Raw genomic sequence first — 23,964 nt, forward strand, 5'->3', positions numbered from 1 at the left:
GAATGATAGTCATAATATCGCGGCCAACCCCTGGCGTGTGTGCGAAGATCAGTTCTATTAGTATACCAGTCTAGTCGTATCTCATCATTACCCTTCCTCACCCTGAGGACCATATCATTAAGTACGAATAAATAATCCAAAACCCATTCCCACCCTGGGAACCCCATGCCTTGGCTGTGTGAACTCACCTTGATTTGCTCGGTATGCTATGCTCTAGGGTTTATCAAGTGTCTAAATCCGTTACACACGACCTAGGTTATATTGCACATAAATCCAAGATAAGTGTTGACGTTCAATTAGGGTTTACAGGTTCTTGACGTTCAAACAGTGACTTACAATATCATATCACACATTAACATGCAGTATTATTCAGTAACATGTAGCATCATATCAGACAGTATCACATAACCGCATACAGTCATATACAAAGTCATACAGTACGCTTACGGTGACGTAAAATGCCTTATCGTGCCATATGGTGACATACAGTGTCATACAGGGTTCTTAATTCAGCCTTGCAAACAACATAAACAACTCAGACTATAATGATATCAACAAAAGTCATACTACGCATCATTGCAAGGAAATTCGGGCTAGTGCATGCCTTGCAAGAAAGTCGGACCATACTTAACAACTTAAAACTCAAACAACACTTATTTAAATCAAAGCTCGGGCATGGCATCCTTCACAAAGTCGGACAAGAGGAAGCAAGGCCACAAAGTCGGACAAGAGGAAGGGCTCCCCCCCCTTCACAAACTCGGATATCCTAGTTTCCTCACAAAAGTCGGACAAGAGGAGAAAGGGGGCAATAAACTCGGACCCTTAGTGTGGTGTGAAGGTCGGACATCAAGTGGGGAGGGGTAAAACTCGGACCGGATGCTTGTTTTTATAAGAATTCGGACAAGAGAGGGGGGAGGGGCTCAAAGGTCGGACCACAAGTGATGTTAACAAAAACTCGGGCCACATGTGGTGTTAGCAAAACTCGGGCATATCATCATGTAAAAAAACTCGGACCACTACAATTCACAAAGGTCAGACCATGTAGTTAAAGCATGAAACTCGGATATATGTGCATCCATAAACTCGGACCTCTCTATGATAATAAAGGTCGGACCTTTGTTACTTAATCATAAAACTCGGACATATATAAGTGTATAAGGAACTCGGACATCATGTAATTCACATATAACAAAAGAATTCGGACCACATATCATGTTACTAAAGATCGGACCTTGTGCTTGTTTAAACCTCAGACAATCATATACATTCAATCATTCATTCGCTGTAATCGAAGCAGTTACGTTCTCTTTATTCAACTGTTACATTCCTACGACTAGGAACCCTAGTTTCATACACATTGACGGCATAATCATAACCAATCAATCTATGATCAACAACAACAATCATTACAGGAATAACCTATCAAGTATGCAACTAATCATTGTCATAATCACAATTATCCAGAATTAAATCAAAGTCACAGAAGTATCATATAAGAGCTAGGGTTTTCATGAACACACAATCAGGAATTGATAATGATCAAACAATCAATTAGGTTTACAAGTGTTACAATAATCGATAAACAATTACCTTGAATGATTCTAGTGAAAGATGAATCAAAAGTGTGGAATTGTCTTGTGCTAATGATGATGATGGTGATGATTGCCAGGGGATTAGAGAATACAGTACTTTGGTTTTGTGAAAAGTGATTAGTGAACAAGGAATTAGGGTTAAGTATTACTAGGATTTCACTAATACTCTTTACACCCTCTATTATTCTATTTTACAAAAGTGCACCATCTCAAACAATTTCACAGTTCCACCACTAAGTTCATGCATTTGACAAGTCTTTCGCAATTAACACATAATCATGCAAAATCACACAATACATTTCATTGCACCAAAACGTATACAATTCCATAGCAACTAATTGTGCAAATAATTAACTACACAAACAATGAACGTGCAATAAATACAAAATAGGAATCTTGGAAATTCGAGTTGTCACATTATCCCCAACTTGAAAGAAATTTCGTCCCGAAATTTAGCATGCGGTTACTGAGGAAGCTAGGTAAGTTGTATCGTTTACTGGTTTTCCTGGGGTGTCACAGTAGGGGTTGGGTGGTGATGATATAGTTAGGATTTAGTTGAAATCTAATGGTACTTAGTTAGGATATTTGTGTGTTTATTAATATAAAGGGTGTTAGGGTGTTCGGGGACCCTAACTAGCTCAGAAAAGTAAAACAATGTTTTTCGCAATATTTTTATGTTCCGGGTAAAGTCCGGTTGTTCGGTTGGATGTTGATCCGTTAAAGTTCTAAATAAAGCTTTTAAGTGTCTTTTATATTGTTTTTAATAACACATTAAATTCTCAACAATTTGGAAAGTGTCTAGGACTATTTCACCAAGTTTTTGCACCTTACTAGCATTGTTAAATGCTGAATTTTTGTGTTTAGTGTGGAATTTTGTAATTAAAGCATGTTTTAGGCACTTCCGGTCACTATAACTATCACCTAGTGACACAGTTCTATGATCCTCACCTCCCTATACTCACTACTAGTGTAGTAATCTATTCCCGGCTCATACTGGCCTCAGTAACAATGTCTGTCTAGTGCTGGCAACGTCAGCGTGTTTACTGGGTTATCCGCTCACTGTGCTAACGGTGCTTTCGTGCATCAAGTTGGTCACTATTGTTTGTGTGTAATAGATGGAGTGACAGTAATAAAGTATGATGCATGAGTATGTGATGTGTGTAAAATGCAACATATAAATTACATCAATTAAGGCATAAAACTAACCCTTTTTAAGTACTAATGTTGGAAAAAGAGTGTTTTTGTCTTCCTTTTGTATTTTCAGGATAAAATGAGCTCAAATTCGCAAAAGAAGCAAAAAGACAGCTAATTCTAACATAAATACAAGAAAAGGAACAAAAGTGGATTGCCCGGCCCCTCAACGGCATCCTCCCAAGCAGAAAAGAGAAGTCAGAAGACTGAACACGCCCCGTGCTCAGCCAGCACGGGGCCGTGCCCAAGAAGCAGCAGAAAAGACAAACCTATAGAAGCTTCTATTGCCCACCACGGGGCCGTGTCCAGTGAGCACGGGGGCGTGGCGAAAGTACAGCAGGCGCATTAATTGTAATTGCGAATTACAATTAATGAAGAGAGAGAGTGTCAGACGGGCACGGGGGCGTGTCCAGCGGACACGGGGCCGTGCCCAGCCTTCTGTTCAGCCTATAAATAGGAGTGCTTGGTTTCATTTCAACTCATCCCTTGGCACACCACCACTCTCACACTTCATCCACCACCCACCACCATCACAACACCATCATCTACCACCATCATCCATTGTCCATCATAGAGTGTGTGAGTCGTCTCGGGATCCAAGATTTATCGTAAGAGTTCTTGACAATCAAGGCCATGTTTACCTAAGTCTCTTACATCACTTGGTGAAGACAAGTGTTTAGTATAATACTTTTTATTTTTAATCTTTTGCACTTTTTATTTGATTTTGTATTAATGACTTTAATAACTAGTTGCTTATGTTGAAGGTGATCTTTCCTTATCGTTTGTCCGTGGTGTCTTGGCATTATTTTACTGTCTATATAAAATAAAAGATTTTCACCATTCATATCTCCACGGTCTATATGGATGTATGTTGGCTACCTGGTCGGGGGTTAAGGGAACGGTTTGGTAAGGGTCTTGCCCTTGTTCAGCGTTTAGAGGTCCGGCAAGGGACCTGGGTCAAATTTAGTAGGATCTCCTTCAATGCCCATAGGTATTGGATGGCGGGGATCCAAACTCTTTGACCCCCTCATAAGTTAACTACTATTAATACTATAACCCGGCTATTTAGGACTGTATCCCTGCTGACTCAGACTACTTAGCCGAGGGTAACGTCACCGCCAAAAGCGGGGCCTACCACAATTTGCATTAATAACTTAATTCATTATCTTCCAATAATCCAACCCTTTAGGATTGTATCCTTGCTGACTCAAACTACTGGGTTGAGGGTAACGTCGCCTTCAAAATAGGGGCCTACTACAATAACTAAGATAATCTCTTAAACAAGTGCAAAAGTGCGAAAATAATCAAAGGTTATGCTAATACACGAGTCGGATCCAAGTGATTCATCTTGTCTATCTGTTTTTATTTTATTTTTATTTTTCAGCATTTAGTTAGTTTTTATTTTCTTAGTTTAAAAACCTTTTCTAACTTTTTGATTTGATTAGACGTTGAGGATAAACCGGTACTAAAAGCTCTTGTGTCCTTGTACGACCTCGGTATCTTACCAACACTATACTACGTCCACGATGGGTGCACTTGCCCATATGTGTGTTTAGTGTTAGTAAATATCGTGTTTTATAAATTTAAAACTTGGCTAAAAGTGTAAAAAGGGCTTAAAATATACAGCAAAAATATATTACACTACACACGCATCAAGTTTTTGGCGCCGCTGCCGGGGACAGAAGGATTTTAAGAAAGTTAGGAATCAACGGCCTAATCATATTTTTATTTTTCTTTTTATTTTTTAGGATTTTTCTTAGTTTTTTAGCTTCTGCAGAGCTCAGCACGGGCCGTGCCCGCTGAACACGCCCCCGTGCTCAATCATTGGAACTGGCAATCCTGTTTTAAGTCAGACAGTAAGCTGAACACGGGGCCGTGCTCACTCAACACGCCCCCGTGCCCAAAGATTCTCTTACTGAAAACAGAACCGTTAGATCCCGGCGGTTGGTAATTTCTTACATAAACATGAGTGATAGTAATTCTTTTTACTTTCGGCACTCTTATGGTACGTGGTGTCAATTATGTGGAGGCGAACATGAAGAATTAAAATGTTACTTTCTAAATTATAGGCCCCACTATATAGACCCACCAATTCCTTATAACCTTAAGAGGGGTGAAAGTAAAAATAAGCACTATCTCTCCCTCGAATGCGCCCAGCCAGATATTCTAGGGGAAATGCTCCATGACGAGTTATTTCAACTAGAAGAGCTAATTCTAAATTGGTCAAAAGAACTTAGGAAGGATTTTATTGATCCACCCCAAGACGATGACCACGAAGAAATGTTGGAACCGCATTCCGACAACCTCGTTGCTCCCGAAAATACCTTCATACCTAGCAAAGACTTGGACGATAGTCGTCCCTGTGCCGATTGTGCCGTGAAGGACTCTCCATCGACTTCGTTCGGTGCATACATAGACCTGAGCGATTCGGCATACACCTTCTTTAACGAGAGCCCGGGAAAGGGTTGGACTTGTCCACCTAGAATAAAAATAGGAATTACACTCACCGACAACCTCTTGCTTTCTCGCCTTAGTCTAGGACAATTAAGGTATCTTAGGCACTTTGGGGTTGTTCCATCCAGCAAGGAACCACCCTATATCAACGAGATCCTTAGGAGTAACAAAACTCCATAAGACAACCTCCAGACACGGGGCCGTGTCCAGGTCAACACGTCCCCCGTGCTCACCTAAAAGATTCTCTGTTGATTTTGTCAGAATACGGACAAAATGTGTCAGGATTTCCTCTGCACACGGGGCCGTGTCCAGCGAACACGGGGCCGTGTCCAGTGCGTTGTCGTTTTCTTTAAATGCAACCTGATTCCTGCTTATTTTTTACCACTTCACTAGACAGAGATTCCTGGGATCTTCACTCATACCATCCTAGGTAAGTGCTAAAAGAAGGTTCCCAAGGACCATCTTGTCCCTTCCACTTTTATTCATTTCCTCTTCTTTCCAAATTTTTCAACATTTCCTCCATAGAAGCTTGGAAACTCCATGATTCCAACCCTCTATGTGAAGTTTGTAAGATTATTTGCTAAGGATTCTTGTTTAAAGTTAGTTGTATAACTTTGTTTTAAATTATCTAAGCTCAAAACACAGTTAAAAATCATGAAAATAATTTAAAACCCCAAGACTCCTTAGCCTAAAATCCTGCAGACAAATGGACACGGGGCCGTGCTCAGCGAGCACGGGGCCGTGTCCGAGGTACTGTTTTGTAGAAATTTAGCTTTCTTCGGTTTCTTTCAAAGAAAATGGCCAGCAGAACGAGCGGATCATCTTCAAGAGGAAACCGACACGGGAGGAGGACATCAACAGCAGAAGACTCTCTTGTAAACTATGTTTACACCCTAAGGGAGGCTATTGATGAAATGACGGGAGTGGAGGAAGCGCTAGTGGACCGTATCAACCATCTGACGGTGGGACTGGAGGGTTGTCTCCGAGAGGTGAACCTCTTGCACCAGAGGTTAAACCTTCTCGCCTCCCCACCCTTGGTACCTGTGATAACCCAAAGGGCGTGGAACGTGGTGCCCGAAGTCATCATTCCGGCCAAATGGTACGCCATGCACCCTGAGCCTCCGCAAGGGGTGGAGCAAGGAGTCCCGGTAAATGTGCCCCCTCAGCCGCAAGTTGCTGAGGAAAATGAAGCCGCCTTCTTCCTTCCAAGGGAGATGAAGAATGGCTTTAAACGACATCTAGGGAACCATCGGCCGAAGGTCCTACTATATCGGGAGACTATTCTCGAAATTTTCTTAAAAAGTAGAACCCTTTATGATAACCTTGTGTACCTCTTGACCTAGCTAGTTAAGTTTTAATTTTATTTTATTTAAGATTTATATGTATTTCTCTATGGTTGCAATGAAATGATGGTTTTTAAAGTTTGATGGTTCATAATGAATAAAACACACTCATGGTGGTAAAGGATGAAAAAGGGAACGAGAAAAATAGCCCCATGCACAAGAACAAGGCAACCCGACACAAATTTCTCCATTACAGAAGGCTCAACACGGGCCGTGTCCAACCAACACGGCCCCGTGCTGAACCCCCTGCAGAAAAATGCCCAGTTCAGGTAACTAGACACGGGCCGTGTTCACCAGACACGCCCCCGTATTCAGGCTTCTGTCTCATTTCTCTAATTTTTGTTACTGGCACCTGAACACGGGGCCGTGTCCAGACTGCCAGTAACATAAATCTTTGCTTTTTAACACCACATTACACATCCAATCAACCTAAAAATTTATTTTTGGGACACATTGAGGACAATGTGTAATTTAAGTGTGTGTGTGTGGGGGGGGGGAAGCTAAAACCTTGAAATTTTGCAAGTCCTAATAACAAGCCTTACACAAAACTCTATTGGAACCGCTAAACACCCCAAATTTTTTTTTTAAATTTTCATTTTTTTTACTTGTCTAAAGTTTAAGTTAGGAATCATAAGATTAATAAGGTTATATTTTTACAATTTTACAACCGAGAGCGTCGTGATAACAAGAACCAACATACGAAAATTATGAAACGGCATGACAAGCTTAGTTAAAATTTGATTATATATACTTGATCACATAAAAACTCATTCCCACAAAAGTGAGTTTTGAGTATTGAGCATACAAATTTACATCTTTAGACTAAATGCTCATTTTTCGTTTCTTGTGTGAATAGCCGCTTGGTTCTTACAACTCTAGAACTTGCCACGACGATTCATTCCCGGTCCTTACCAACTTAAACCCAAGTAAGTAAATGATGGAGGCATTAGGACTAACCATTTTTTTTTCTTTCTACACCATTATTTTTCAGTTTTTTTTACCACCTACCCAAAATCCCCCTAGTTAACCCCTTTGAGCCTAAACCTTTCATTTCTTTACCCTAAAAAAAAAAAACCTTTTTACCCACCAAAAACCCTTTTTATTTTCACCCTTTATTTTAGTAACAAGCTCGGTTTTTCGTGTGACTAAAAAAAAATGATGAAGTTAGAAATAAACAAACAAAGCTATTAAAACAAAAGCTTGTTTGGAGAAATACTTCGAAATAAAAAGTCACTAAAAACAAAGTGTTTTACAAAAACAGACGCTTTTTACGCTTTTCGCCTTTTTCTCTAACCACTAACCCAACCACCCACCTTTAGCCCAAGCCTAACCCCTCACCCAAAAAGTCCTCTTGATATTTACAAAGGTATATAGTTAAAAAGGAGGAGGATTGATTGCTTAGCAAGCTTATGGTAGGAATAAGTTCCATGCCGCTCTCGAGTGATTCACTAAAAATACACCTTCGGCCGAGTGTTGAGTGATTTCTCCCGTGAGGTATGTGAACTTGTATATAAATGAAATTTTAAAAAGGCATGCTATGCCCAAATAAGTAATTACTCTTATGAAACGTTCTAAATAAATCATAACGAATAGGACTGTAAATAAATAAAAATAAAACCCAAAAAGATCTTGGATTCCCGACACTCTATGACAAGCCAAAAACCTTCTCTTCTACCCATTCCATTTGGGAGTGTAAGCCACATATTTAAAGAGTTTTGCTTGAGGACAAGCAAAAGTTCAAGTGTGGGGGTATTTGATGTGTGTAAAATGCAACATATAAATTACATCAATTAAGGCATAAAACTAACCCTTTTTAAGTACTAATGTTGGAAAAAGAGTGTTTTTATCTTCCTTTTGTATTTTCAGGATAAAATGAGCTCAAATTCGCAAAAGAAGCAAAAAGACAGCTAATTCTAACATAAATACAAGAGAAAGGAACAAAAGTGGATTGCCCGACCCCTCAACGACATCCTCCCAAGCAGAAAAGAGAAGTCAGAAGACTGAACACGCCCCGTGCTCAGCCAGCACGGGGCCGTGCCCAAGAAGCAGCAGAAAAGACAAACCTATAGAAGCTTCTATTGCCCACCACGGGGTCGTGTCCAGTGAGCACGGGGGCGTGGCGAAAGTACAGCAGGCGCATTAATTGTAATTGCGAATTACAATTAATGAAGAGAGAGAGTGTCAGACGGGCACGGGGGCGTGTCCAGCGGACACGGGGCCGTGCCCAGCCTTCTGTTTAGCCTATAAATAGGAGTGCTTGGTTTCATTTCAACTCATCCCTTGGCACACCACCTCTCTCACACTTCATCCACCACCCACCACCATCACAGCACCATCATCCACCACCATCATCCATTGTCCATCATAGAGTGTGTGAGTCGTCTCGGGATCCAAGATTGATCGTAAGAGTTCTTGACAATCAAGGCCATGTTTGCCTAAGTCTCTTACATCACTTGGTGAAGACAAGTGTTTAGTATAATACCTTTTATTTTTAATCTTTTGCACTTTTTATTTGGTTTTGCATTAATGACTTTAATAACTAGTTGCTTATGTTGAAGGTGATCTTTCCTTATCGTTTGTCGTCGTGTCTTGGCATTATTTTACTGTCTATATAAAATAAAAGATTTTCACCATTCATATCTCCACGGTCTATATGGAGGTATGTTGGCTACCTGGTCGGGGGTTAAGGGAACGGTTTGGTAAGGGTCTTGCCCTTGTTCAGCGTTTAGAGGTCCTGCAAGGGACCTGGGTCAAATTTAGTAGGATCTCCTTCAATGCCCATAGGTATTGGATGGCGGGGATCCAAACTCTTTGACCCCCTCATAAGTTAACTATTATTAATACTATAACCCGGCTATTTAGGACTGTATCCCTGCTGACTCAGACTACTTAGCCGAGGGTAACGTCACCGCCAAAAGCGGGGCCTACCACAATTTGCGTTAATAACTTAATTCATTATCTTCCAATAATCCAACCCTTTAGGATTGTATCCTTGCTGACTCAAACTACTGGGTTGAGGGTAACGTCGCCTTCAAAAGAAGGGCCTACTACAATAACTAAGATAATCTCTTAAACAAGTGCAAAAGTGCGAAAATAATCAAAGGTTATGCTAATACACTAGTCGGATCCAAGTGATTCATCTTGTCTATCTGTTTTTATTTTATTTTTATTTTTCAGCATTTAGTTAGTTTTTATTTTCTTAGTTTAAAAACCTTTTCTAACTTTTTGATTTGATTAGACGTTGAGGATAAACCGGTACTAAAAGCTCTTGTGTCCTTGGACGACCTCGGTATCTTACCAACACTATACTACGTCCACGATGGGTGCACTTGCCCATATGTGTGTTTAGTGTTAGTAAATATCGTGTTTTATAAATTTAAAACTTGGCTAAAAGTGTAAAAAGGGCTTAAAATATACATCAAAAATATATTACACTACACACGCATCAGTATGTATGTATGAGAAATCAGAAAGCAGTTTAATCATAATTGTAATCAAGCACAGTAATTAAGCACTAATTGAACATAAATGAATTTGTACGGATAACTGGATTTGTGAGGGTTGTCACAGAAAATTAGTAAACGGTTATAACTTGATGACCATGGTATTTTTGAAGGAAACTAACAAGTTAGTTTGCTAAAAGCATGAACGGGTCAAAAGAGTAATAATTGATTTCAAGCCGAAAGCTTGAAATCTAAAATTTTATAAATTCAGATGTCGGATTTTAATTCCATGTGATGGAGAATTAAATTACGGACGCGTAGGAAAAAGAATCGCGTAAAACGGACTTGTATAGTGAAAGTTATGCAAGTTCTAAGTTAATATTTGGTGAATTTTCGTAGCTGTGCAAAGTGCAGCAACTATAAAGGAACTTGCTGCCAAAAAAGGGGCTAGGTGGGGCGTCTAGCCCCCCCTGAATCCCAAAATTGTTTAATTTTGTTTGTTTGACCCACATAACTTGTTTAAACTTGTTATTTAACTATCAAAGCTAACTTTTATGTTGGTTTTGGTCATAGGTGAATGTCAGGGGATTCCCGGATGAAGATCAAGCTCAACGAAGAACCGAACACACTAGATTAAAGCTTCCGCACGGCGTTACGTCGTAACTTTTAAACGACGAACTCAATTACATTATGTTGTACTATTTTAAATTGTAAAAGTTTTAGTAAACTCGTATTGTCATACGTATGTGTAATCGTATAAACATGTATTTATACGAAACTTATATAAAATATTGTATAAAACAAGCAAGGGTGTTACAACGCTCCATTGAACCGAGCAAGAAGAGCTTCTTGCCCGGATAATAAGTTTTCAAACTCTCCCAAGGTTGGTTGCGTGGGCCATCCTTGTACTACGGCCACGAAACTATGGAATTCGGGTTTAAGACCATGAATGATGATCCTCTTCATTCGGGCTTCACCAATCTTTCCTTGAGGGTCCAGTTCTCCTATTTCTCGACACAACGTCTTTGCCTTATGGAAGTATTGTGGAATTGTCATCTCCTTTTGACTTAAAGATAACAGTTCGTTTTCAAGTAATTGTAGTCGGGTATCGTTTCGTTTTGAATACAACTTTGTAAAGCAGTCCCAAACCTGTTTTGGAGTTTCTAGATCACGAAAGTGTTCCAGTATTTCTTCTTCTACTGTAGTTTTCAGCAGAAACATCGCCCTTCCGGTCTTGATTTTCCACTTGCCAATCGCTCCTCCGCTATCGTTCCTTGGTGTCGTGGTTTCTGATCCGTTCGTCACTTCCCAAAGATCTTGTCCCTGGAGGTATGACATAATACATGTCGACTAGGTGTTGTAGTTGGACTGATTAAGTTTCTTTAGCCCACCAAGCACTTGAACTTCAGCCATCTGAATCACGTACAAGTCTTCTTCCTTCGATTACTTTTCAAGTGGTTTCAGGTATCCCTTCTGATCGACAAACTGGTTACCGACTTCCCTTCACTCGATCCTATAATCGGTTTCAATAGGCTCTGATACCACTTTGTGAAACTTGTGGCCTTCGAACCCAACCCTAATCCCGAACCCTTTGATCGTGTTGTTGCTAAACAATAGCGACACTTTTTATTAATTCAGAAAACTTGAAACAGGTACATCAGAAGCAAATAAACAGGGACTATTTATACTAACCTATTTGACTACTAGATAAACTAGGACTCCTAATTTGAACAAAACTCAAATTACGTATGAACTAGGAAAAAACAATTAATTAATTAAATTACTTAATCAAAATTAATTAACTAGCCCTTGAACTTTTGTAGATCTCCTCCTACCACCCCTCGAGACCACCGTACCACCCTTCGTTCAACATTGCTTCTCAATTTCAATAGCTACTTCCAGTGAGACCCCCGGCTCGATTGTAGTTTTGTATCAAGCATTGGACCTAAGACACATAACACTCAAACAATCGGGACAGAGACTGATTGGTGCATGTACCCCCGTGTCTTTCAGCAATCAACGTCACCACATGATGCATGATTGACCATCCGCCGCTTTTAACGTTATTTTCACAAAATTAGTAAAATAACGTTAAAGTTAGTATCATTTCACTTTTGCCTCCCCGAACGTCCACACATATATACATTATATGTGCACATGTAAGTATCTATAGAAAACCCACTTTAATTTAGAAAACCCGGGAAACTCAAAGTTCCCGATGTTTTTTGTTTTTGAAAAAATTTACACATGTTATATACATGTTTTTAAGGGTTTTGGGCCAAAAAAATCAAACAAGCGTCGAGTAGATATTTTTTTAAAAAAATAAACAAGTTTTGGTGTAACACATGTTACAAATATGTCAGATGAATGTAACATGTGTTACACCAAAACTTATTTATTTTTTTTTAAATATCTACTCGGCGCTTTTTTGATTTTTTTTGCCCAAAACCCTTAAAAACATGTATATAACATGTGTAAATTTTTTTTTTTTTTAAAAAAAAACATCGGGAGCTTTGAGTTTCCCGGGTTTTCTAAATTAAAGTGGGTTTTCTATACATCCTTTCCCATATGTGCACACCACAAGCAGGGCAATATGTATATCATGTCTAATTATAAATTTATATCAACATATTAATTCTATCATTCTCGCATTTGAAGTAAGAAACTAATAACTAAAACCGTATTTGACAAGCAAATATACGTGTCAGTAAATTAAACAGCTCTCGCATTTCTCTCGTAGGAAGATATTATAACTAGAAGAAAAAAAATCATATTTTATTGGAATTGAAGGGGCAATGCAAAATGCATTCATGAACAATCAGCTTTAGCAGTCTAATTCACATAAAAACAATCTCAAACTTTATTCAAAATGAAACACAACCCGTATAAAGAAATCGCAAACAGCGTTGATAGATAAACAAAATAATAATTATACACAAAATCTGAACTCTTGACAAAAACAAACCTTCACAACTTAACAGGATCATAAAAAATCCGACAACAGTTTCCTTCTAGTTGGTTTAGAAACCGAAAAATCTCTTCTTTTTCTTCTTCTTTTTCTCAAGGTATGCCATGAATTCTCTTTGTTGAGAAAGGGATTCCTCAAGAGACTGCATTATGGTAAAAACAAGTATATATAAGTATAATTTAAATGAATAATGTTGGATATAACTTACAAGTTCATGACTGCACAAACTTATATTATTATTGTTAATTTACACTATAATTTAGTTAATCATATTGAGTACAAAAGTTATTTATAAAACTTCTAAAAAAGTTGTTTATGTATCAACCCGACCGACACATTCCAACATTCGCGGAACTTTACAAAAAGTTTCGAGGGGGCATAAAGTGATGGGACCCAAAAAATTTTTTTCCTATCGTTATGTTTCGGGTCGGGTCGGCTATCGATTCGAGTTAGGTCAAATAATAATAGTTCCAAATAAAACAAAGAAATTTCATTCATTCAAAGGATCTTTCTTACAAATAAAAACTTGTGATTAAGTTTATTGTGTGGTGGGTAATTTAGGGTTAAACAAATAAGAGTTAAAATATATTTACAAAACTACCCATCACTTATATACAAAGTGATAACAAACTTTACTTTAATTTATATATTGTATAAATATTTAGGATATACAAAGTGGTAAGAAATTTTACTTTAATTTATATATATGTATAGATATTTAGGAAAAAAAATTGGAGGGAGGCAATCCTATATAATTTTTAAAATTTCCGGACGAAAAATCGGAACCTATACGCTTTTAACCGAAACATTGGGGTGGGCGGGTGCACCCCCGAGCACCAAGTAACCTTCTCCACTGCATTCCAACATGCTCCAAAATTTTAGTACGAAAACAATTTTGGCAAAAGTGTTTTGGGTCAACCCAACTCAGACACGTATAAAAGTTGTCAGACTTGTTACCCAGCCAGCCCGTTATAGATTGTTTCGAAGTGATACCTTCTTGGTAGCAGCAAGTTCAAGCTCCAATGCTTCAACCCTAGACAAAGCCTTGTTTAGTATATCCTCTTTCTCTTGGGGCATCTCAACCGGTCGACTTTCAAGAATAATAACCTTTTCCTCCAACTCTCCCATTCGTTTCATTATCGAGAGATACTCAGCAGTCGAGACAGCTGGCGTTTGCCCAGTGTACGGTCTAGATTTCAGTTTCTTAACTATATCATCATTATTATCATCATGGATGCCGTTAGAGTAAAGTGTGGCATCCGTAAGCCTTTTGGGCATGTTGTTTGTCATACGGACCATGGTCATAATTCCCATAACTAACGTCATCACGCCTGATATTAGGTGGTTTCCTAGCTTGTCATGAGTGGAAGTAGGTTTGTAAGTTTCTTGGATCGGATAATAATCCATATCTTTAGCAATGGCCACTTTCGGCTTTGGTTTAGGATGATCTACAGTCTTGTCGACCATTGGCGTGTGGTCGCTTTTCACATCGGCGGTTGGGTGGTGGTTTTTCAATGAAGCCTACAAATATAGTTAAGTAAACTTACAACAACAATAATCCAATTTGGAAAATAATGATAAAAAAAAAAAAAAAAAAAAAAAAAAAAAAAAAAAAAACCTTACTTCTACTAATACGGAAGGGAGATTCGGTTGCTTGATATCCTCAGCCTCTTCCTTTAAAGGAGAGCTTTTCTGTATAATACAAGGAGGTTAATAACTGATAATCCCATTATTTAGCTATAGAAAAGTTAGTTTTCAACTTCATACTAGCTATAACAAAAAGATTACTATTGGGTAAAATAAAATTATTTATTAACCCCTTATTTTTTTTTCTTTTCTTTAGGTAACCATGATAATCCATTAGGAAAAACGCATGACTCTAGTAATGCCCTTCTAAGACCATGCGTAGTGGTAAGGGTGAATAATGCCTCACCCTTGAGTTTTTTCCGCCAAGTGGCAGTCCAGTCCAGTCAGGAAGAGGTATTATTGGGCGTTTTTCTAAAATGGGTGTAGTGAGGATGTGGGTATTATGTTAAAAAGGGGTGTAAGAATTAAATAAAAAAAACTAACCAAAAACAGAGGATTGGCCAAGAAAAAGAGGGATAAATCTGATTGGCCAACAATTTTCCTTTTAAGCGTGATTTAAACCACGCCGGAGGGGGTTTTGTGCGAAAAAACGCCCAAACACGCCCACGGGGGTGGGGTGCTTGGCTTGATGGGGCGTGATTGGCTCTAAAAAATGCCGGATCTTGCCCACTACGCATGATCTAACTAGTGGGGAACATATAAAGGGCTGGTAGGTAGCCTTCAAAAGGTTAAAGTAGAAACTAGTGAAAGCTGGATTCAAACATGAGAACTCTATTGTTATAGGGGGGATAACGTGCATACCACTATGCGACCCTAGCATAAAGAGATTTTTATTTTCATAATTAAACGGCTTCTTTTTGCAAATATTTTAATCCGGTCATTTTATCTATTGACTTCTTAAATAACTAGAATTTGCCAAACATTCAAACTTCTCATATTGTTACAACGCTTCCAAACACTACTTTTTCCATGTATGTTATCACAAATCATATTATTCTAATAATTCAATACCAAATAATCACTTTGAAAACACACATTTAAACAATCCCTAAATGCTTAGAAACTTCTAAAAGAAGTCATTGTCTCAACTGGGCTTTCTCAAGTGATTGGATATTAACCATACAACCTAAAGATCCTGAGTTTGAACTTTGACGGTTGACCTTTATAGTATTTAATAATGAGTTAAAAGGAGTGCATCAATGGTCATATGAAAAGTTTTCAGTTTTCCCCTCTCATGAGTCATGGCTCAAAAAGAAAATGATCCTACATGAGAAATTACCATATTTGCAGACAAGTCCTCGGAAATGGTCTTTTCTTCGGGGATTAGATTCTTTGAACATTTGTGCTGTCCATTGCGGACCATCTGCCACACCAAATCAAAATAAAAAAAAAAAAAAAAACAGGAGGATATCTAAAAATGTATACTATATTTACAGACAACGGCGGATTCAGGATTTTATTCCAATGGGTTCTTTTTGATAAATTCTCTTTAATTCTCACTAATTTTTTCTAAATTTTATAAGGTTCTCACTATTTTTTCCATTTTTTCCAAACGCATTGTGTTCCTGAGAATCCACAAATGTGGGCTGGATCCGCCTCTGTTTACAGAAAAGGAATATGCAGAAGTAATTAATACCTTCATAATCTCCGGGTCTTGCCACGGGCCCTTATCTGACCGCAAGCAACCGCCTTTATCAGCACAAGTGCACGCACCGCCCAAGAATGTTGGAAGTTGACTACCCACATATAACAAATGTTAGAAGTGGCAAAATGGGTGGGTTGCACGGGTTTTTGTTAGGAATCGGGCCGGGTTGGACTGACATGCTTATGCTTTTTTTTTCCGAAAGGAGTTTAGTTCCTTATAAACCATTAGTGTGTCAATTACGATTACAGAGCTTGTGTTTGGGTGTCTTCTAACTCTAGTGACGAAGCTTTATTGTGTTTCCTCATATTGTTAATTTTACTGAAAATTTCTGATTTTTTAATATATTGCATTTTTAAGAGTATCGGCCCCACGGATTTGGATTTTGAGAGTCCAGCCCCCCACCGAGTTTTTGTTCATGCTCCGCCACTGTTTGACTCATCACGTAGACACATATTAAATTATTAATAAGTAAACGGGTCTATAGTGACATCTAACATCTTGATATGTATATGATTTGAGGTCAAAGGTGGGATATTTGAGATTTTCATTATCTAGCAATTGTAAGTTGTAACCAATAACTCTTGATAAAATGGTGAAGCAAAAAAAAAAAAAAAAACCAATAAATATTATATCAATTATTTTGTAGGAGTACCTGGCGTCAATCATTTCCAAGAGCTGGTTTTGGTATTTTGTGCCCAGAACCTATATGTAAATACAGCCATTGACTAGTCAACTTAGCGAGTTTAACAATGGTGTCGTTTTTTCAGGTAAAAAAAATGGGATGAACTTACATGAATCTTAGCAGTCGTCTTTGGGTCAAGGAAGGATTTCACTGTGCTCCACAAAAGCCTAAACCCGGACCCCGCATTGATAATGTACATGCGGCATAACGTCTATAAGGTACAAGAAGTTTAAAAGAAAAAAAAGTTCAGGTAAAATATCTTGGAATGTGTATTCTAACTTTATGGTGTAAAACTTAAAGAAAAAATAAACCGAGTACCTCAGGGTAATTGTTACCATCAATGTTCTGGAGATGCTGGATAAGTTCCCTAGCGGATTTGTTCATGTTTTTTAGTCCCTGATTCATGAAATCAGGTGCAAGTAGTTTAGGCATAATAATGGCATATGTTGTTTGTTCGGAAATTTCAACCCATTGCTTATAATTATTTAATTTATAAAATGGCTAAACTAGGTTGTGTTTGATCTCAGACGGGTTAGATTAAAAAAAATAGCTAAAAGGTGAATGTTTATAAGTTCTTGATAATAAAGAGAAGAGTTAAATGCCATTTTAGTCTTTGTGGTTTGGTCATTTTGCCAGTTTAGTCCAAAGGTTTGAAACGTTGTCATTTTAGTCCAAGTAGTTTCAAAAATTGTCATTTTAGTCCATCGGGTTAACTCCATCCATTTTTTCTGTTAGCTAGAAGGGAAATTCGGTCATTTTATATTGTCGAATGACCCTTCTTGTTAACAAAATTACATATAAAATGACAGAAATGCCCTTCTAGTTAACAGAAAAAATGGATGAAGTTAACGCAGTAGACTAAAATGGCAACATTTCAAACCTTTGGACTAAACTGGCAAAATGTCCCAAACCACAGGGACTAAAATGACATTTAACTCTAAAGCGAATTTAAAATTTTAACCCTCAAACTTCATTACATACACCTAATGACCTTGACATTGCACTGTATTTTCCGTTGTAATAATATTGATTTTGCAGTGTATAACTTATTTGTAAATCAGTTTAAAAATTGATAAAAAAGCATTTGTGGGTCAACTCCATTCATTTTGACCCGGATCGGTTTTGACCCATATCCCAACCCGCCAATCTGATATGTTGTAGTATGTAAAGATCCACTTACAACTCCTTGTACATCAAGGATGGTGGTACTTTGATCAATGTGTTTTTTCGCCGCAATTGAACAAGCTGGGAACTTATCATTAAAAGTTCTTTCAAACTCCGTCACATGGTACTTAAGATAACGTTCTAGCGTTGTGGCTTGCATAAGCTTGGTAGCATCAACTTTACCAAGTTGCTCGATATAGACGGGTCTTCCTTCTTTATCAACACCATGGTGTCCTTGTGGATAGTGTTTGATCACATCCTCTTTTTCCTTGAAATCAAAATCCTTAAAAAAACATACAAACAAGGCAAAAATCAATGGTTTGTATCATATGGAACCATGTGTACAAGGGATTTTTGTCATTTAAATTTAAGCATTTGTCATTTAATAATTTTCTGACAAGGTTTTTTTTTTTTTTTTTTTTTTTTTTTTTTTTTTTTTTTTTTTTTTTTTTTGTTGCTAGAACCGGCATTATGAAACAAGGTGACCTCTGAAATAGTTTTAGACTTTTAGTAGTTGGGTGGTATCAATGAAAACTTTTTAACACTTTGGTAGCCTATGTATACATTATAGCGTAATCATTACGAGATGTCTTTACACGATACAAGTACCTCCATAATGGTGTCTGTACCGTAATCCCTCCTCCATTTGAGCATATCAGACCACATTTGTTTGGTCTTCTCAATATCAAATTTTCTAGCCTTCAAAAATCTGTTACATCATGGCAAAAGGTCACCCTTTGTGAATCAGAATAAAACCACCGGTTCAAATTAGTTACAAAAAGCTAGGAAGGTAAAGTGGTACACGAAGAAAAAACTGTAAAGTGTATATAGGTGACAATATGAGCAGGTTGGGTAATTGGTCAAAATGTGTAGCCTTTTTATGCGGGTAAAAAATTATCCGATTTGCAAACACATTTTTGTACTTTTTTAGTATAATATATGTTCTAAATATGGTTAGAAAAATTATCTTATACCAATTTTAGATCACATACTATGCTGTGTTAAGGAAAAAGTTCAGAAAAATGTTAACTTCATTTTTTTGTTAGCCATAGTGAGTTTGTGTTTCATGCAAATGTGGCATGAATAGGTCCAATTCAAGGTAATTCACAGCTTTTAATTTTTTTTTTTTGTGGCCGAAAAATGAGGTGCAAAATAACTATGTGGGATATGGATAGTGGAGATATGACCCGTTTCTGTTTTTAGTAAAACCCTATACTTTAACCTGTTTGACCCGTTGGAGATAAATTATAACCCAAATTAGTCCGTTTATAAGTAAATGTAACAAAAATGTCACATTTAGAAAATATATTTACAGAAAAGCTATGACCTTAGCATCATGTGGTAATCATCATGCTTTGCAGGTAATAATTCTTCCAAAATCAACGCTTGACGTAAAGCATCAACCGCCTTTATTTCATCAGCATCGTGTACATGTTCAACAACCGACACGGCTTTACTATTTTTCCTGCTTTTTTTGCCAAATGAACTCCTCAATTTGTTGGATGCATTTATAGCCCTTTGTTTAAAAGAGAGCTTACGTTTCTTCTCTTCATAAGTTTCTGTTTCGGTTTTTTCTAAACCTGTACAATATGTAAATATTGATATGCAATATGGGATGTTGATCAATCATAACAAGGTTAATATAACTATGCTTGATTTTTCTATTCACAATCATGAATCATAGATTGAGTCCCTACTTTCATCAATAACTTAATTACCTAAGTTTCCAGTTGTACAGAGGTGGGCCCAAACTGGTTTGGGTTCGGTCAAACACGGTCAACACCAGTTTTTGGCCCAAATCGGTTGGGGTGGAAACCGGTTTACAAGGGGAAAAAGATTGGTTCGGCTTGAAAAAAAAAAACGGTTTAGGTTTAAGCAGTTTCAACAGAGGAATTCTCATGATTACAACCCTATGGTTTGATTCGGGTCGTACTTGGACCAACCAGATAAAAGAAAGTGGGTAACAAAGGGGCCCATTTGTTACCCGTTAGGAGTTACAAGGCCCATAAAATAGGCAGTGGCGGATAGGGGGAAGGGTTCCTGGGTTCACAGGATCCCTCTCGGTTTGGAAAAAAAATGGAAAATAGGTCCTGGATTCGCCACTGAAAATAGGTGGTTTGCCTGACTTTCGAATCTAGATTCCATGATTTTGTCTAATTCGCGTGTGTAACTGCATCATGGATTTAATTAATTTACGCGTTTAATTAACTGTTAATTTCACATGTATTGATTTGGCAATATCTAACAAATTAAGAATTTCCCAATAAAGAACAACTTGATTCAGTGGCTTTATCATTGAGCATATGAACAGAGAACAATAACAACAATAAGATTATTGAAAAAAAAAATATACATACCGACTAGTGGTCCAGACATAACAGCAGCAGCACTCATGATTGCCGTTAACGCTTGACCGTCGTCGTCGTTATAAACCTCAGGCCCTTATCAAATGCCTGCACAATGCATAAATCGATCATAATCTGTTTACAAATATTCATCAACTAAACATATAATAAAATCCACACCCAAATACTTATGGTTTCGAAGCATAATTAATAATCACAAAGCATAATAAAACACTAGAAGAATTTAGAGAGATTATTACCAGTGAGAAATTTTGGGGGCAGTTGATGAGGAGACAGAGATGGTGTTTTAATATCTAGATCATCTATATAGACAAATTATTAAAAAATCGACAACCGTTGATCTGGAGATAGTTTAGTGGGTGAGATTATTATATAAAATTGGAAGAAAGAGGTCTTGTGCAATCTGTGTTGTGTTATCTGTAATTGACAATTTCAGACATGGTGGCCACTATTAATGAATGTGATGTAGACAACATCCTTGTCATTACTCATGTTTATTGTATGTTTGTATGTATATGTATGTGGTTCACCACTCAACAGGCGGGATGAAATGAAACTCCCTCTACACAGTAACTAACTTAACTACTTTATTTGAAACCGATAGTTTTTAAATATTTTACGGAGAACATGTTTTGGAACTTCTCAGTTCTCGATAAAGGACAACGTTTCATGAAAAATAAGATTATTTTTCAACTCATGGAGCAATAAATTATACACAAGCTTAGTCTCAATTTTCACTAAACAACAATGTTTCATGAAAAATAAGATTATTTTTCATCTCATGGAGCAATAAATTATACACAAGTTTAGTCTCAGTTCTCACTAAACAACAACGTTTCATGAAAAATAAAATTATTTTTCATCTCATGGAGCAATAAATTATACACAAGTTTAGTCTCAATTCTCACTAAACAACAACGTTTCATGAAAAATAAAATTATTTTTCATCTCATGGAGCAATAAGTTATACACAAGTTTAGTCTCAGTTCTCACTAAACAACAACGTTTCATGAAAAATAAAATTATTTTTCATCTCATAGAGCAATAAATTATACACAAGTTTAGTCTCAGTTCTCACTAAACAACAACGTTTCATGAAAAATATTTTCATCTCATGGAGCAATAAATTATACACAAGTTTAGTCTCAGTTCTCAGTAAACGACAACTTTTCAAGAAAAATAAAATTATTTTTCAACCCATGAAGCGATAAATTATACACAAGTTTAGGCTTGGTGTAAATAGATAACTGATTTTATGTAGATAGCATTGTAAGTATTGCTTTAAATCTATACTATATAATAAAAGAAATCTCTTTGGTGATACTTGTCATCATATTAGGCAATATCTTATAGATAATTATTATTTTAGTTTAATCTCTTGTAATTAATTATAGATAACCCCCTATTAAATATTATTAGTTTAATATCTTATGTATAATTATTATTTAGTTTAATCTCTTTCTCATTTATAATATTATTTATTTGAATTAATTATATGTGAACATTTTGTTTAGTTTGGTATGAAATAGATTTTACGAAACTTAAAATAAAATTAACTAATATTATTTATCATTTATACATTTACGGAGTTTTAAATAAAGGGTTAAATTTATTGAGACTTCGTTAACAAATTTTGCAACAATAGAATAATCTATTTTTATCACGAAAACCAAACTTTGTATTAATATATTAAATATTTTTATTTTCACTATACAAAATTACATTTACTCGACCCATGTAATACATGAGGTTTTTTTAAGATATAATTTTATATTATTTGATATATAAAATTAGATTTATTCAATTCGTACAATACACGGAGTTTTTTAAGGATATATATTTTTTTTATTATTTAGTACAGAAAATTACATTTATTCAAACCGTGTAATGTGCATATTTTTTAAAGATGTAATTTTTTTTATTATTTGGTATATAAAATTACATTTATTCAACCCGTGTAATAAATGTGGTTTTTAAAGATGTATTATTTTATTATTTGGTAAACAATATTACATTTATTCAACCCGTGTAATACACGTGGGTTTAAAGATATAACTTTTTTATTTTGTATATAAAATTACATTTATTCAACCCGTACAATATGGTTTTTATAGATATAACTTTTTTATTATTTAATATATAAAATTATATTTATTTAACCCATGCAATAAATGAGGTTTTTAAAGATATGTTATTTTATTATTTAATATATAAATCTATTTATTCAACCCGTGTAATACACGGGGTTATAACCTAGTATGATATACATAAAAGTATTGATGTAATTTAGTTAAAAATTATATTTGTTTTAAAATTTTCATTTCTTTTTAAAACTTTTACATCTAATGTCTCTCTATCTATGTCCCTATTGAATTAAATACTACTATTATTATATCTCATTCCCCATCAGTTTAATATGGGAAATAAAGAGGGGGGGGGGGGGGTTGGTGTTGTGAGTATGTTTTTTTTTTTTTTTTAAGTATGTAAAAACCCCAAGTTTTTCTTCAAATTACAAGGATTACGTAACCTATCAATTTAATTTCTCTTATTATATATCTATTTAATGTATTTATGTGATTCTTAATATTCCCTATTTATTTAAGTTTTTAGTATAATTGAAGAAACACGTTAATTCTTTTATTTAGGCATATTAGAGGTAGATTGCTATATATAATCACCCACCTAACCTATCAATAGTTTATTTGAAATTCAATTATTTTGGTTGACTTGTGATGATGATTGAAAAAAATAGTATTATTGACTTAAACAAGTTGATGATCAAAACTATTGGCCTTAATTTATATAGGAGTAAATTACAAGTTTTGTTTTTTATGTTTACATAATTTTACAGGCGCTGTCATTTAGCGCAAAACTTTGCAAATTTTGTACTTTATGTTTCAAAATCTTGCACGTTTTAACCTTTAGACCAAACCCAGTTAGATTTTTTGGTTAAGTATGGAGGGTATTCTTGTCATTTCATTATCCAAGGGCTATTGTGCAAATACCATATGTTTAAGGATTGATGTGTACAAAAATTAAAAACATTAAAATAAAACAAAGGCCCTTTCCCACTGCATCATCATCTTTCCCCAATTCTCACCAAAATCAATCTAAACCCTAATTTCACAAACCCTCTGTCTTCTACAAATCACCACAACAACGAAGAAGAAGCAATTCATGTTTCGGGTACTGAAAATTATGAACTATCATCCTGCAATAACAAGGATTTGTGGGATGATGATAAAGAACCCGAAACAATACAAGTTTTCGTCTATGCGGATCATCGAAACAATGAAAACAAAGCAATTTGCGTTTCAGATGATGAAAATAATGAAAAACCAGCGTGCACGAATAAAGATATGTGGGATACCGGAAACAATACCAGTTCATCAAAACGATGAAAAAAAAGCAATTTGCGTTTCAGATGATGAAAATTATGAACCAGCGGCCTGCAGTAACATCCCTAAGAGATCATTTATGGACTCAGGTTTTAATAAAATGGATTGTGTTGGTGATAAAGATAGATCCA

At 36.3% G+C, this 23,964-nt stretch overlaps 1 protein-coding gene across 1 annotated transcript; it reads right to left on the reverse strand.

Annotated features, from left to right (window-relative positions):
* Window positions 1–12,830: 12,830 nt before the first annotated feature.
* Window positions 12,831–20,850, reverse strand: LOC110915958 (phosphatidylinositol/phosphatidylcholine transfer protein SFH12). Its single transcript, XM_022160710.2, has 13 exons — window positions 20,675–20,850; window positions 20,427–20,522; window positions 19,397–19,649; window positions 18,679–18,778; window positions 18,086–18,352; window positions 17,224–17,301; window positions 17,015–17,116; window positions 16,876–16,925; window positions 16,215–16,314; window positions 15,858–15,941; window positions 14,615–14,683; window positions 13,985–14,512; window positions 12,831–13,133 (listed from the first exon to the last, which is right to left on the reverse strand). The coding sequence occupies exons 2-13, from the start codon at window positions 20,461–20,463 to the stop codon at window positions 13,044–13,046; spliced, it is 1,758 nt and encodes a 585-aa protein (XP_022016402.1). The 5' UTR covers window positions 20,464–20,522; window positions 20,675–20,850; the 3' UTR covers window positions 12,831–13,043.
* Between the last annotated feature and the right edge of the window lie 3,114 nt (window positions 20,851–23,964).

The sequence above is a fragment of the Helianthus annuus genome, chromosome 16 (genome assembly GCF_002127325.2).
Source record: "Helianthus annuus cultivar XRQ/B chromosome 16, HanXRQr2.0-SUNRISE, whole genome shotgun sequence".
Classification (NCBI taxonomy): Eukaryota; Viridiplantae; Streptophyta; class Magnoliopsida; order Asterales; family Asteraceae; genus Helianthus; species Helianthus annuus.